Below are 17,091 nucleotides of genomic sequence, written 5' to 3' on the forward strand. Positions count from 1 at the left end.
AAAATTTTCAAACATGGTTGGTTAAAGCTAAGCACCTAAATAAGTGACCTGATTTATAGAGATGTTTAAGCCTTAACACATTGTGTTTTGAAAATGGGTGAAATAATAGAGTCTGAGTTTGAAAACTTGCTTGTGAACATGATCGGTATTTTAATTTTCTTTGTGTCCACTTTCCTAATGCTTAACTTTGTCCCATTAATCTCAGAGCACTATCTGAAGATCACATTTTGACCAAAAGGTTGTGAAATGATGTCAGTATGCTTATATTGGGGCAAGATTTGTTAATCAAGGCAGTTAGAATAAGAAGTTATAGATCATCAAGCCCACCCTCTACCAGTCCAGAAGTGTTCCATACACAACTTTTTAAGATTTCTTGTTCTGACTGTCACTGTAAGACTTTGAGATGACATTTATGTTGACGTGTAATATTGACATTTAAATATAGAGAACTTTATGGTTGAAAGACAAGCATACAAAAATAAGTGATTGCCCTTAACTTCTTTCTGTTATGTTGGGCATTACAACAAACTCAGTCCTCTGTGGAAAAAATCCCATATCACTGGCTGAAAATCGAAACCACTAGGAAAAGAAACAACCTTTCACAAATGTGAATGTCTAGTGATGTGCACCTCTCTGGTGTATTATAAAGATCCCCCCCATATGGAGGACCATATATGCTGCAATACTTAAGGGCCTCAGGTAGGTAAAAACAACAAGGAGTCTGGTGGCACCTTAAAGACTAACAGATTTATTTGGGCATAAGCTTTCGTGAGTAAAAACCTCACTTCTTCGGATGCATCCGAAGAAGTGAGGTTTTTACTCACGAAAGCTTATGCCCAAATAAATCTGTTAGTCTTTAAGGTGCCACCAGACTCCTTGTTGTTTTTACCTACCTGAGGCCCTTAAGTATTGCAGCATATATGGTCCTCCATATGGGGGGGATCTTTATAATACACCAGAGAGGTGCACATCACTAGACATTCACATTTGTGAAAGGTTGTTTCTTTTCCTAGTGGTTTCGATTTTCAGCCAGTGATATGGGATTTTTTCCACAGAGGACTGAGTTTGTTGTAATGCCCAACATAACAGAAAGAAGTTAAGGGCAATCACTTATTTTTGTATGCTTGTCTTTCAACCATAAAGTTCTCTATATTTAAATGTCAATATTACACGTCAACATAAATGTCATCTCAAAGTCTTACAGTGACAGTCAGAACAAGAAATCTTNTAAAAACCTCACTTCTTCGGATGCATCCGAAGAAGTGAGGTTTTTACTCACGAAAGCTTATGCCCAAATAAATCTGTTAGTCTTTAAGGTGCCACCAGACTCCTTGTTGTTTTTGTAGATACAGACTAACACGGCTACCCCCTGATACTTGACACCATGTCAGGTAGGTAAAGGTAAAGTGGTAGCTGTAATGCCCTTTCTTAGATTAGTAAATTAACATAAAATTACATGAGATTGTGAGGTTATAAATATTTAAGTTAATGAGAGCTTTTGAAGTTGTAAAATTCAAACTTGCACATCAAGATGTGTAAAACTGAATTTAACATCATTACATATTTACAAGCTGTAACAATCTCTTAGGTGTTTTACTCAAAATAAGTGGTGCTTTGTGTATTTTAAGTATAGTGGCGCTTACTACACTTTGTACACTAACCACCACTTAATCCCTTTTATTGTGTGTAGTACTATGCTTGGACAGAAAGTCATGCACCCCAACTAAGAACCTGATACTGAATTCTTTATCAGCAGCTTTGTTTCTAATCCTTCTGGTTGCCAAAGTGAAGCTCACAACCACTTACTGCAGATAACCACACTGCTAGTGTTTAACAAATTAATAATGCAGGCTGAATTGTTGGAGATCAGAAACTCCTGGAGCCTGTCAAATTGCAGTCTCTTGTTGTATCTAAATATATATCCTAACCTTTAAAATTCTTTACAGCTGTCACCCAAATTCTTAGTATTGAGGTGGGAAAGTAAATCATTTTAGATTTGAACGAATCCATCCCATGACTTCAGAAAGAAGTCACATTACTGTGTCTCTGCATCATTGGATTAATAACTTGGGTTATTGTAAAAGATTTCCCACTTAACAATAGGCCAAGAATCAGATTCCAGCGTGAGGATGGATGTAATACATTGTTTCAGTTAAGTCTACAATATGTATTCCATGCATGGAATAGTGTTTTTTTTCAGATGTGCCTAGTTCAAAAAAGCACAGTAGTGGATTTAATAAGATGTGCTGCTTGCTTCTGAGGTTAGAATGTAGGCCTACAACTGATTGCTCAACATAACCAATAGACTAGTGAATGCAACAGAAATATAAATAGAAAGCAGTGTTTAAAGACATGAACATTGATTTGCCTGTGTTCCCAGTGCTGTTGGCTCTTGTCGGCTGCTGATGCCATTGTGAGCTCTGTCTCAATAAAAGCAAATGACATTCTCAGCTGCTTTTAATTAATTGCTGTTGTCTGATCACTCTAGAGAGTATAGAAATGTAGTTAATTGGCTACCTGTCTTGCTCCAAGGTTTTGTTGCTAGTCATGTTGGATAATAGAACTTCAGCCTTGGATTCCATTGTGCTACTAAGAGTTTACAAATCAGCTGCATTTTGTTGATTGGGATTGACTGTTTCTTTTTTACTAAGTGGAGCAAGAGTAACATGGTTGAACCATTTCTATTGTGCTCTAAAACTCTGTAAATAATTTATGTTCATGCATGCAGATACTGTAAGAATCCGTTCTCTGTTAATATTAAGTATACCAATATAATTTGCTAGAATGTGCATAGTTTTAAATATCACTTCTTGGTCAAAACCAAATATAAAAAAGTCTAAAGATTCTTTGCTGTTGAAAATAGGTAAGTTGAAGTCTTTAATATCTTTCAATCATTTTCCTCATTTACAGGAGGAGGTTTGATCTGCAGAATCCATCGCGAATGGATCGAAATGTGGAGATGTTCATGAACATTGAAAAAACACTAGTGCAGGCAAGAAATTTTTATAACCGTAAATATTTTCTGTTTTGTGTCTCCATGTATTTTCCACTTTCTTTGGGGAAATGACCTTCTAGCTTTTAGGTCCCTTAGAGGTGTGACCTGCATAAGAATTCCAAACTTTGTACCTTTCTTGAATTTGTCTGAATGTAACTTTTCTCTTTTTCAGTCTGATCTTCCTTTCTTCTCATTGAGAATCTCTGAAATTAGTTAGTGTGGAGGACTAGGGGGAATACTTAGTACAGAGAAACCTGATAGGGTGAGAAAATAATTTTGAGCTTTAAAATTGTTAGACAACTATTTTTTAACTTTAAAATAAAATTGAGGATCTACAATCCAGTATCTTTAACAGGTTAAAACATTGTGCTTTAGATTTTAGGAAATGAAGAAGTTATAAACATTTGTGAAACAGAACTAGTCTTGCAAAAGCCTGGGCACTTACGTTAAGGCAAAAAGTGAATTTACTGCTCTTGAAAGGTGCTGGGTTATCAGGGCAGGTGTAGAAGTACATTACGAGCAGCAGCAATAGAAACTTCAACATCCCACCAATGTGCCTCAATCCTGACTTGGAGGGATCACCTTGAGCGTGCAGATAATTAATTTTGTTCATCAAAGTCCACCCTTGGCTCGTCTGAGACTGCCAGCAAGGTGAAAGTTCCCGTTCTGTTTCTGATGAGAATACCTCTCCACTAGTAAATGGACTGAAACTCCAACTCATTTTGTCTGAGCCATAGAACAGCTACCATATGGTAGCAGCTCATTCCTGTCCAGAGTCAAATTTGAATCGTTGACCTAGAGGTGGAAAAGCTCTGTATCCCATTACTCATCCCTTGTCCTTGTGCCATTACAGTGATCTACTCACTTCCCCACCAGAGCAGGTCAATTTAAAATTAAGTTTATTACTGTGTCAGTGATTGTTTCCTATGATAATCTGTAGGGTCTAGGCCAATACTCTTGCTTATACTACGTTCAAAATGTACTTTTCAAGTATTTAGCAAAATCAGAAACAGGAGGGAAAGAACCCCAAAAGTGACACTCTTCCTTGACATTTTGGAATAAATTGTTTTGCTGTGATTTGATTAAAGATAGCTGGATATTCACTTTATTTTAAAATAAACATTTAGTGTGGCTAAAACCACTGTTCTAGGCAATGTAGAAATCTGTAGACACTAGTGCTGCAGGGTGAGATCCTAGTCTGGATGTATCGAACATGGCGTTTAGTTTTCCATTTACAGTAGCATGCTCAGGACTTGATCCAAAGCACAGTGAAGTTGAGAATCTTTCCATTTTCTTCAGTGGACCGAGAACATGCTGGTGCACAGAACTCAGGCGGGGTGAACGGGGCAGCCACCCAGGGTGCGAAAAAACGGGTTAGCGTGGGGGGTGTCACAGCCCTCCCTGCCCTGTCCCCGAGCCAGGCTGCCTCTGCATAGCTGGATGCTGCCCAGGCAGAGCTCCGTCCACCGCACTCTTGCCTGTCCCTCAATGGAGCCCAGCACTGACCGGTGAAATCCTCTGAAGCAATCCCCTCCTGCGGAGCCCAGCTGCCATGAGATGTTCCCCAAGGCACTTGCATACTGCTGCCCTGACACTACTGGAGCATCTCAGGGCAGCTGGGCCCCATTGGCAGGGACCAGCGCCAGGGGTGGTGCCGGGCCCCTTTAGGGGAGAGGCAAAAGCGTGTTGGGGCACAACTCAGAGCTGTGCTGCCCACCCTGCCTGGGGAGTGCCTATCTGTGCAGAGGTGGCCCAGCTCAGGGAAAAGGGCAGAGAGGGCTGCCGGGCAGCCAGCCAGTGCCCCAGCTCCCACCAGCTTTTGATCCATTAGCTCCTGGCAGGAGGCAACAGTTCTCAAACCGTAGGGCATGCCACCACAGTTTGAAAACCTCTCTGCTAAATGGAAGGCAGAAATTGGGAGGGGGGGCACATGACCCCATGTCCCCATCCACCCACACATCACCTCTAGGGGGGTGCAAATATGCTTGCTTGCCATGGGCATTAAAATGCCTAGTTAGGTTCTGCATAGAACCTTTGCATTAGTGTTTGTCAAGCAGTAATGTTTAATGCAGTAATTAATCCCTGATGGGTTCATGCCTTTGATCCACTAGTTTCTGATTTAAAGTTTTGTCTTTTCTCCTCTAGAATAATTGTCTGAGCAGACCAACAATCTACCTCATTCCAGATATCGAATTGAAGTTGGCTAATAAACTAAAGGACATTGTCAAACGTCACCAGGTAACAGACGTTTTTAGCAGCCTTGCATTTTTGTAGGTTAAGTTTTTGCAGCTGTTTATAAAGGACAACTGTAGAGACATTACTTTAGGATTGGGCTTCCAAAAATTAAATAGTATAGAGGAGCAATGGGCAACCGGTGGCCTGGGACTGCATTGGTCTTTCCGGATCATTTTATTTGGCCTGCCGACAGTTAACAGATGACTTATTCTGCTGTGACATTTATTTTTATTGCTCAACTTTTTTGCTGTGATAAACATACTGAGAGTATAAAATGCTTGTTTCAATGTAGAAAACTGATCACTAGGGGGATTGGTTGTGGGCTTCCTTGGGTTGCATGTATGCTGAATACAAGGAAATTCAATACCCTGAAACATCAGGTCTGTATCCACTGCACCACAAACGCGGTGGGAAGTGGTGCGTTGACAAACCTGTGGCTGATACTTTTGTCTTTATTTTTTTTTAAACAAGTGATAAAATTATAAAGAAAAGTCTTTCATGAACAGTGGAAGCATGAATATCTTTTTACTGAAAATGGACATAAGCCTCAGTGCCTCATTTGTTTGCAAGTCATGGCAGTAACAAAAGAATATAACTTGAACCATTTCTACAGCATCAGTCACAACACCGAATATGACAAATATACTGCTAATGGTCGATGTGAAATGCAAATGGAAAAGACATTTTCACGTGATGAGAAAATGGTTAAAAAAATATTCAAAACAGTACATCTTAATGTATAGTTTTGCAAAGAGTTTCAGATATGCATGAACATGTGGAAGAAAAGTTAACCAAAATTATGCTCAGTTGTTCTTCATTTCTTTTGACACTAGAGTACAGATGTGTCAGATGCAGGTCAGCTACTGACATATGTCCAGACGATTTACACTAGTTTTAATGTGCATGAAGAGCTTATGAAGTTAGCCTCATTACACAGAACGGGAAAGGGCCCAGATATTTTTGGTGCAGTTCAGGAGGCTGTTGCAGATTTTCAGAAAGTTGCCTGCTGCTGTCACGGACAGACCACCTACTATGTTTACATCACAGGTCGGATTTGCACATTTTTTGAAGCACAGTGAAGTGAATTGCCCAACACTGCACTGCATTATTCATCAAAAGTCGCTGTGTGGAAAATCACAGAACTTCGATCATGTCATGAATGTGGTCATGAAAGTTACAAACATAATCTGAGGTGGCAACAATAGCAAATTTGTGGCTTTTCTCAGTGAAGTGTATGTAAAGTAGGATGGATGAATCATGATCATAGACTATCAGGGTTGGAAGGGACCTCAGGAGGTCATCTAGTCCAACCCCCTGCTCAAAGCAGGACCAATCCCCAGACAGATTTTTTGCCCCAGATCCCTAAATGGCCCCCTCAAGGATTGAACTCACAACCCTGGGTTTAGCAGGCCAATGCTCAAACCACTGAGCTATCCCTCCCCCCTAATACTACACTTGATCTTAGCTCACAGAGAGCCAAGAAGCAATAAATGATAAATGTCTTGAGATATTATTGTATGCAGTGTTGTAGCTGTGTGGGTCCCAGGATATTAGAGAGACAAGGTGGGTGAGGTAATATCTTTTGTTGGTGACAGAGACAAGCTTTCAAGCTTACACGGAGGTTGGTCCAATAAAAAAATATTGCCTCACCCATTTTGTCTCTCTTGACAGATTATTTGCACTTTGAGAGGATATTGTCACCTTTTTGAAAAACACTGCAAGTTCTGATACTAGGGAGTTTCAGGAAAAAATGGAAGATTCTGTTTTTCTGTAATATGGCATTTTTGGCTGATAGAACCTGATATTTGAATCCGAAATTGCAAGGCACAGACCAGATATGTTGGATTTCATTGCTCACCTGGGTGGTTTCTGAGTAAGCTTGAATTTTTTAAGACTCTCCTGTTGGGTTTGGATTTTGGCCACTTTACAATATGTGCTGCATTTGCATTGAAACTGCAAGCGTGCCAAGTCAGTGTTTAGCGGGTGCACCACTGGCATTGAAATGCTGCTGCTTAATTTCCACCAATGTTTTAAGGATTTTGAAAGTTTTTCACCTCACCTCATCCGTTTTAATGATTCATTGCATCTATTGTCAATGAACACCAACTAGAACTGAGCAGACTGCAGGCTGATCCTTTCTCTTTTTTTGGAAAGAAGGATGAAAGGGGCATTCAATTTTGGAAACTGCTTCCTGAATCCCATTTCCCAAATCTGAGAGAGTGGTCGCTGAAATTGTGTTCTGTGTTTGGGGCTACTTATGCTTCTGAAAGTAACTTTTCTACATTGAATCATTTGAAGTCTAAGGAAGGAACCAACTGACTGATGAAATTCTTCCCACTTATGATATAGATCTGCCCTTCTTAGTGCACAGGCAGGCCCAAGCGCGAGTTTCACTCTGACAGCAAGGTGCTGTTACAATGATAAACAGAGAAAAACATGAAGATATTTTTATTTTTTGTTTTAATTTATTAATCCCCCCTCCTCTTCTGGACACTGAAAAAAAGTTAGTGAAAGGTTTAGGTTGAATCTTCTTTTTTAAAAAAAAAAAAATTCAAGGTTGTGCTAAAAGGGACTTTTATTTTGAATAACACTTTGGTTTTACAGGGTTAATACAGGGTTAACTGTATGTTAACATGTTATATTGTGGCAAACGTTTCTGAGTTATGCACTAGATAACCTCTTTAAAAGAATGTTGGGCCCACCAAAGGGTTTTAATGGATTTTGTGGCCCTATTCTTCTTAAAGTTGCTCATCCCTGGTATAGGGAAAGGAGTGTTTTTGTGGCCAAAGCACACCTGGGTAGAGGATGGTCTAGGTTCTATTCCTGGCTATATTATAGACTTCTGTGTATTTTTAGGCAAGTCACTTAAGCATCTATCTCAGTTTCCCTGTCTTTAAAATGGCAATAATACTTACGTTCTTCACTAGGAGGAGGATGATTAACTCCTTCATGTATAAAAACGAGTTTGAGATGTGAAATGGGCTGGCTGTGTAAGTGTAAAGTAGTAAATTTTAGGAAAATGGGATTTACTTTGCCATCTGAACAGCCTTCTGGTGGTCTCTCTCTCATACTCTGCTCTCATCTTAAATGCGTCTCTTCTCCCATGCATAGGTCTCCTAACTTTTTTCCCTTTGCAGATGATAGCTTTGTCTGCTGAATGCTTTGATTTATTCATCATTCTGTTTCTTGTAACTTAACCATATGCTCTCTACTGTCCTAGTATCTAATTCTGTAAAATATGTTTTGGAATACAGTTTGTGTGAAAAATGATATACCACATTTCCATTTCTGTAAATACATCTCCCTCCACCTAAGAAAAATTCCATAGATTTTGAAGAAATATATCTGTAGAGTCCGATTGTCCCTTGGGTCTGATTCTGTCTGCTGTGTAGTGACTATGAGACTGTGTAGTATGTTGGATAACCTTGATGTTTTTAGTGCAGAGGAAAGGCAATTTTGTATTATAGATACACCAGTCAAGCAATATGGCATCCTCAGCTAACAAATATCTATTTTTTTAAAAGCAATAAACAGTTGAATATTATAATATTTAAATGGACACTGTCAACTTGAAAATACACAATTTCAGACAGACATGTTTATCTTTCACTGTTACAAGTAACACCTAAAATTACTCTGACAAAGAAGTCAGTGAAAATAGCATATCTTTTATAGTTTACTATGAGCATTTGACAGAGCTTTGAATATTGTCAGTGTCATTGTTTTCTCCTTCATAGTTGTCTTTTCCCTTGTTAAACAGATCCTTTTAAACATTGAAGGGGGAGCAGAACAGCCCTCTTTTTTATTTTATTTTTTTTTATTATTTTTTTTTTTAAGGAACTCTTTTTTAGGTTTGTTTAAAGTTCAGGACATGCTATTTAAAGGGGGATCCATTAGAAATTGGAATTTTTTTAGTCTATAAAAAAATCAAGTTGACAGTGTCACTTTAAAATTACAGTTTGGATCAAAGTGTGTTTATAGTCAAACAATTACAGGTATCTTCTCATAGGAACGTTCACAATAGACTTGCATAGACTGAGATTTGGGAAAGTGAAGAATGAGGAAAGAAAGAGAAAAGCAGTGAGAGGAAAGAAAAGATTGAGGTGAGAAGGGCCAAGGTGATACCAGATGGAGACAGGATGGTGTGCCAGAAGCAATCCTTCTTAAAATATAGAAAAGCATAGTTAGGGGAAAGAGGTAACCTCCAAAAGATGAACAGTAACCTACTTTTCTGATACCTTTAGAATATTGGAAGTAATTGGGTTGGGCACTTAGGTTCTGGATCTTACTATATTATAACTAAAATCACATTAATGTTTCTGAAATGGAAAGTTTTTTTTCTGTTTGTAGGAGGAAGTTATTTCTGTATAGCTATGGATTCTCAAGCAGTGTTTCACTTTTTTCCATAGGGAACCGTCACTGATGAGAAGGCAAAGGCCACCCACCATATTTATCCTAATCCTACCTCACTGGATGATGGTAAATCATACAGAGTTTGTCTATGAATCTTGTAACTAAAACGCTTAACTGCTAAAGTGATGGTTGCTATACAAAGCCACTAGGTAGGAAGATGCACTCAGCTTAATACTGAAAGCTGTTCAAATCTTAAAAGTTACTGCTTTCTGACTTAAAATGGTTTGTAGTCCTAAATGTCCTGCATCACAATATGGGGGTTGGTGGGTTGGGGTACAATGAGTGTTTTTATAGATCTGGAACTATATTTTCTGGAAAGCATATGATGATGTAGGCCTTGATGGAGTGAAAGTCTGTGCTATTAGCATTAAGCCCTGGCAGTGTGCTGGGTGCTGCGTAAAACAGATTATCACATTCCATGCCTCAGAATTTATAATCTAGGGGAGATGCGAAGGAAAATCAAGACTATGGAACAGCGAAAGGAAGGAGTGGTCATAGATGACAAAATTTTTACGAATTGGTGGTGTAAGTAGGGCTTGAGACTGAACCTACCATGGACCACCTCACCTTGATGATTTGTTTTTGCCCCTGATCTCTGGGTCGTAGAGCTAATCCATACAAAATTATGTATTTCAAACCATATTCAATGGGATTGTGGCTAAAATAGCTCCACATCGACACTTCCAGGGCTAAGTAAAAAAATGAGACTCAAGTATCAGAGGGGTAGCCTTGTTAGTCTGAATCTGTAAAAAGCAACAGAGGGTCCTGTGGCACCTTTAAGACTAACTGAAGTATACTTCTGTTAGTCTTAAAGGTGCCACAGGACCCTCTGTTGCTTTTTAAAAATGACACTGAAAACTAAGTTGAGACAGGATTGATAGCATATAAGAATAGGTAAAAAAAAGTTAAATGTTCTGTTTTCCTAATAGTACCTCTTAAGAAACAGAACCAGATCTGTGGTAGAGAACATTGGAGCCAAAATAAAACTCGTAAGAATTAAAAACTACTTTGTATAGTTTCATAGGGATAGAAGTGTGGTTAGCATCCTTGCTTCAGTGTGTGTCTGCATTGGTTAAGCCACAAGTGGCAGTGAAAGCAATACCAATGAAAATTAATGAAATGAGTTGGTTAGATAAATCAAGACCATATTGCACTTCTCATTGAGACAAACTATGAAACTTCAGATAATAATCTAGAAGCATTTTATCATGCTTGTATCATACAACATCTGGCTAGCTATTAAAGAACCTTACTTGTTAATTTAAGACTACAAAAAGTGTCTTTTCAAATTTCATTGTCCAATTTAACTTTGTTTCTATGGAACTGGATTTCCCTGATGCAGCATATCACAAAGAAAGCTGCAATAGTGTTGAGTTATGCTGTGGCATCTGATTTCCACTAGATGGGAGTGTTTAGCTCTGTGTAGACTGCAGCATGTTGTTTTTTATCCTTTGGCATCCCTTGGTTGAATGTGTTTTGCATTCCGAGGGGCATAATGCTGGTACCTAACTACCTCATTTGTGTTCAGAAGCTCTCTTTAATCCATTTGTTTCCTGAATAGGGATGAGTGCAGTTTGACATCTGTGACGAACTTGCAACTATATTCTTAAACAGAGCCATGTATCTCTGTCTAAGTCCTGACTTTACTGAGCTTCAGGGACCGCTTGAACTGCAATGGAGCCATGAACTCAAGAAATACTGTTGCATAGTCCAGACTCTCAATCTAACCTACAATTTAAAAATCAATTTGATGGATAGTGTTCTCCAAATTTCTAAACACCTCTCCCCCTTCTCCAATGCCACGGGGAGAGGGAGGGGAGAATTAATATTTTAAGACACCTTTTAGAAACAGCTAGCATCATTCAGAAACACCACTATTGACTCTGTAGTGGCAGATACCTATCTAACTGTATTGGAACCATGCTCATGCTCTTACTGCAAGATACGCAAAAACTAATTTTCATTGTCCCTGGTTTGGCCAGTATCCAAGCACCAATTGTTATTACAGGCGTCTTAGTAACAGCATTCTGCATGAAGGAAACAAGAATTGGATTACTAGTCTCACTAGGTCAGCATTGCCTTGGAAGTTCTGCTGAGTTAGCACATTCTTTTCCTTTAAGTTATGCCTTAGGAATTATTTTGGGGGTGTTCTATGACCTGTACTATACAGGAGGTCAAATAGATATCACAATGGTCCCCGCTTGCTTTAGAATCTATGAATTTTCCCTCATGTAAGTCTAGTATTTCTCACTTCAAAACCATCTTCCTGAAGGGAGCATTTTTAAGGATTGTATCTGGTACATTTTATCTGGAAGTTTAATTCCTGTGAAACAGGCTGATGGGTATAAATCAAACTAGAGGAATGAGTGACTGGCTATTCAGAGCTCTGACAAGGACACAGGGGGGCGGTGGGACAGATATTTTCCAATTGACAAGAAAAACTTCCAGAGGGAAAGGGTTGGGCTTCAAACCTTACAATAGTTAGAACAGATATATTTGTCCTGGGGAACTAGACTTCCTGACTCTCTCCACCTTACTTGTGCCTCTGAAGCAGCCCCTTACTGAACCTTGTGCTGCAGGAGCTGTTCTATGCTCCATACCAGGTTCTCAGCCTGATATGTTAGAGTTAGAAACTAGCAGCAGGCAGGGAGAGACGACCAGCTAGAATCGGGGGGCAGGCGGGGAGAGGGAGAGTTTTCAAGGGCAGGCAAGTCTTAACCCAGCTCTACCTCCCATCAGCCAGAAATCCTCCTTCTCTAGTACAGTGCCTTCAAGTGACCACTTTCAAGCCTTTACACACTGACCAGTCACCAGGGTGCTAAAACTTTGGGGACTAGCCAGTGACCTCAGGGTTAAAGTCTGCAGTGTATATGCAGTGCCAGCAATGGAGACTTAAACTCTTCAAGTGTGTTTAGTCTTGTGGACAAATTGGCAGTGGGTCCATTTATGAATCTATAGAGGCCTAAAAGGAATACAATAGGCCTTTTTTTGTTTGTTTGTTTTGGTTTTTGTTTTTTTTTTTTGTTTTTTTAAACAAAGATTCTTTAAATTGTAGTGTGGCAACAAGGCTGCTCAGATGCCCTATGTTTGCAGCAGCTCTACTCTTTACCTATCTCATCCTGCTACTCAGGACTGCAGATCTTGCATTTCTAATGGCCCACTGCAGATCTTGTCCAAAGGCCAGGAGTAAGGTTTTTAGGACAGGTGCAGAGTCCAAACGGAAGCTAATGATATCTTGCTGCTTACCCTGAGCACACTGTAGTTGAGTTAAAGAAATGTATCTTAAAAAACAGCCTGCAGCTTCCCTGCCTCCTCCGACATTTGGTAGAGGTGACTGAAATAAATCCTGCTCTTATTATGGCAGGGCCCCAGTGCTTGAGTTAGCTCAGTATCTCAATCTGACTTTTTCTTTGTTTTGCAGATGAATGGTTGAGACCTGTGATGAAGAAAGATAAGCAGGTGTTGGTGCACTGGGGCTTTTACCCAGACAGGTAAAGAAAGGAGGAGGGGAGAGACCCTTCATCTCTAAATCCTGAAAAAGCTTGTTAAAAAAGAGAAGTGTTAAGTCTTAGAAGTTTGAAATTGCAGATGATTTAATCCATCATTTCATACAGATGAACTGTTCCTCTTGGTTTCGCGCATCTTATTTCTCCTGATGTCAAACCACCTTCTGCTCTGCAGCTGTGATTAAGTTTAGTGAACTTGCACGTTGCTTTCCAGAAAATAGTGACATCCCAGCTTTGTATGGCCTGTAGTTGTGCTCTTCTTTTCTAGTCCTATAATGCCACAGGGTCAGGCCCGTTGGTTTCATGTAAAAGAAAAGTTTAAACCCTTCTTCCCTCCCCCCCTCCCTTTTCACCATTTTGCACACCATCTGATTGGATTGTTCTGGGTTTTTTTTAATGACTGTACAACACAGGCTAGAACACCCAACACACAGCATTGGTCTCATGCTCTACGGCCTCCTAGTGACTTAGTAATTCTTGCAGTACCCAGAACTAGAGAAAAGAGATTTTGTTCACTCTAATAACACTTGAAAGTGATATTGGCATAGCTGTGTGTCGGGATGTGACTAAAACGCATCCCTGACCGACAGAGCTTTGCTGACAAAATCTCCAGTGTAGGCGCAGTTATGTTGACAGCAGATTGTTTTTGTTAATGTAGCTAATGCTGTTCAGAGAGGTGATGTTCCTACACCAACAGAAAAACTTCTGTCAATACAGGCTGTGTATACTGGAGAGGGCTGTGCTGGCTCCACAGTGTAGATATAGCCTAAGACTAAAATCTACGCAGTAATACAGCTGCTCAATGTGACACTGCCAGTTTTTATGGACTGGTGATATGGCACCTTTTCTTTCAATGTCTGTGATAGACCTGGTAATTTACCCTGAATCTCCTGAGTCCCAGTCTAGTGCCTTTTTATAGAATTGTAGGACAGTCCAGAGCCCTGCACTTAAGGCAAGGCTAAGTATTATCTAGCGTCTAGACATCCCTGGTAGGTGTTTGTCTAACCTGCTTTCAAAAATCTCCAATGATGGAGATTCCACCACCTCCCTTGGCAATTTATTCCAGTGCTTAGCCACCCTGACAGATTGGAAGTCTTTCCTAATGTCCAACCTAAACCTCCCTTGCTGCAATTTAAGCCCATTGCTTCTTATCCTATCCTCAGAGGTTAGAGAACAATTTTTCTCCCTCCTCCGTGTAAGAACCTTTTATGAACTTGAAAGCTGTTATGTCCCCCCCTCAATCTTTTCTTCTCCAGACTAAAGACCTATTTTTTTCAATCTTCCCTCATAGGTCATGTTTTCTAGACCTTTAGTCATTTTTGTTGCTCTTCCCTGGACTTTCTGCAATTTGTCCACATCTTTCCTGTAATGGTGTGCCCTGAACTGGACACAATAATCCAGTTGAGTCCCAATCAGCACAGAGTAGAGCAGAAGCATTACTTCTTCTGTCTTGCTTACAATATTCCTGCTAATGCATCCCAGAATGATGTTTGCTTTTTTTGGAACAATGTGACACTGTTGACTCATATTTATTTTGTGATCCTCTATGATCCGCAGATCCCTTTTTGCAGTAGTCCTTCCTAGGCAGTCATTTCCCATTTTGTATGTGTCACTGTCTAAACCCATTTTGTATTTTCATAGATCATAAGCCCAGAAGAGCCTCTTAGATCATCTAGTTTCACCTCCTGTATATCACAGGCTATTAAACTTCACCCAGCTACCCCTGTATCAAGCCCAATAACTTGTGTTTGACCAAAGCATATCTTCCTGAAATTGATTTGATGATATCAAGAAATGGCAAATCCACCACTTCTCTGTTAATTTGTTCCAGTGATTAATTGCCCTCTTTGTTAAAACCACAATTAACTACAGCTGTTAGCTGAGGATCTTTTACTGATTGTGTGATGTAAGAGGCAGAATACAACTATATTTTCAGATCCCAGGTAGCTTTCTGTGTTGGTTGTGTGTATGCTCTCTCTCTCTCTCTCTCTCTCTCTCTCTCTCTATATATATATATAATTAAAAAAAATAAATAAACCCCACACTTTTATATACTGACCTAATTGGATTGAAAGTTATTAAATAAATATACAACCCCACCAACTTATTTCTCAAAGGCACTGTTTAGAGTTTAATTGCACCATGCTTTGTAGTCTGAATATGAGATGAAAATTTACAGCAGATAAGAATTAGTTTATAAGCATGCCCATTACAGCCATCCAATAACCAGCATGAAAGTAAGTCTAAATTTTCCCATGGAACTGTGTAGATTTCAACGACACCTTGGTGTAAATGGCCTTTGTGCCAGGAATCTGCAAACCCAAATGTAAAATTTCTATTGGAAAAAAATCCCTCCATAGGGCCAAAATGTCCGCTGTGGTATGCTTGCAGGACTCATTGATTTCAACAGTGGTTGTGTATCTGTGTCCAGCAGAAGTGAACACCAAATTCGCGGGGGAGAGGGATGGGACCACACTTCCTAATTACATCTTCATTTTGCAATAAAGCATTTTTAGTACACTTCTATTTTTACATCTGTTATATTCAGTTCTGTGTACCAACTGTGTCCATATAAAAATCAGAGCAATCCAGCCAATTAAAGTGAGAGCAAAGAAATGCTGTGGCCTGCTTGGGCTCTTTATCACATGCCTAGTGTTGATTACAAAGTTATCGGACTTTTTTTTTTTTTTTGGTTAAACTGTTGCAAGCAGCCATTTTTTGGGAGGGCACGTAATTTGGTGAAACAGGAAAATAATGGTCAGATGGATTCTGTAGAACTAGAGGCTTGTGGGAAAGATTGTATTGCTGCCCTTTATTTTCAAAGTCTAATGAATCTTAATTAAAATAGATAAGGTTAAGAAACGTGGGGGCAACTTAATAAATTAACTGTGCAGAGATATAGCAATTCACTCAGGAATTCCTTAAACACCACTGAAACCTGGAATTATCAGAAAATATATAATTTCACTGTTGTGAGCTTTTATAAATCTCTAACTCAGAAATGTAAATTTCTGTATTGCATCAACTGGATTGAACCACTCCTTTTTCCACTGCATTTTTTTCGAACATTCCTCTGAGAGAAGCCAGCAAATGTTCTTTTGATAGAAAATAACTTGACACCATTCTGTCCCAGTGGTATGATTTGAACATGCTTTGATGGCTCAACAAACACTCTTGCCAGTGATTTTTGGGATGAACAAACAAGAGGACCAATTCATTTTTTCTCTTCTGATTTCCCTTTTAGCTATGATACTTGGGTTCATGCTACTGACATTGAAGCTGAAATTGAAGATGCTCCAATTCCAGAAAAACCATGGAAGGTGAGAGCCTTTTAAAAAAAAAAAAAAAAAAAAAAAATGTTCTGAAGTGCTATTTAAGTATGTTGTATCCTGAGGTGCTTTTATGGAGGGTGTTTTGGAAGGATGATGCTGTAGTAGAGAGAGGGCCTGAGATATAAGGCCTTGTGTTAAAGGCCTGGCATGAGCCTGAGGCTAAAAACTGAGTCTGTGGATTTATTGAGCAATTCGATCAGAGTCTGCTGTATGGGCTCTCTGGCCAGAGTCAGTACAGCACACAAAAAGAACACACACATGCAGCCAAACAGCTAACGACAGATGCATGTGCATGCAGTCTTTCCCACTTACATGGAAAAAGTCAAAATCAATATTTTTAGTATCACAATTAACATATAAAAAAAACCCCACATTTCTTTGGTTTGTAGATGACCCAAATGTTGCTTCTGGTGATTATAAAGAATGGGAAAGAGGAAATAATTCATCCCTGTTATGCCAAGGCTAATCTCTTGGATTTAACTAGGCCTCATTCAAAGTACTATCAGAATCTCTTTACTCACCACTGAATTTCAGCCACTGCTGAGATAGAACCTGGCAACTGTTTAGTTGGGCATAGCATCATCATACAAGCATTTAGGACTGAATGTGG

At 39.4% G+C, this 17,091-nt stretch overlaps 1 protein-coding gene across 2 annotated transcripts in view; it reads left to right on the top strand.

Moving 5' to 3' along the window:
• The window catches only part of SMARCC1 (SWI/SNF related, matrix associated, actin dependent regulator of chromatin subfamily c member 1), a 157,394-nt gene that overhangs the window by 20,777 nt on the left and 119,526 nt on the right, over window positions 1–17,091 (top strand). For both annotated transcript variants that reach the window (XM_034759721.1, XM_034759722.1), the window contains 5 exons: window positions 2,911–2,992; window positions 5,141–5,233; window positions 9,640–9,709; window positions 13,065–13,134; window positions 16,394–16,469. In XM_034759721.1, coding sequence (XP_034615612.1) covers window positions 2,911–2,992; window positions 5,141–5,233; window positions 9,640–9,709; window positions 13,065–13,134; window positions 16,394–16,469 — 391 coding nt within the window. The remainder of the gene's footprint in view (window positions 1–2,910; window positions 2,993–5,140; window positions 5,234–9,639; window positions 9,710–13,064; window positions 13,135–16,393; window positions 16,470–17,091) is intronic.

The sequence above is a fragment of the Trachemys scripta genome, chromosome 2 (assembly GCF_013100865.1).
Source record: "Trachemys scripta elegans isolate TJP31775 chromosome 2, CAS_Tse_1.0, whole genome shotgun sequence".
Lineage (NCBI taxonomy): Eukaryota > Metazoa > Chordata > Testudines > Emydidae > Trachemys > Trachemys scripta.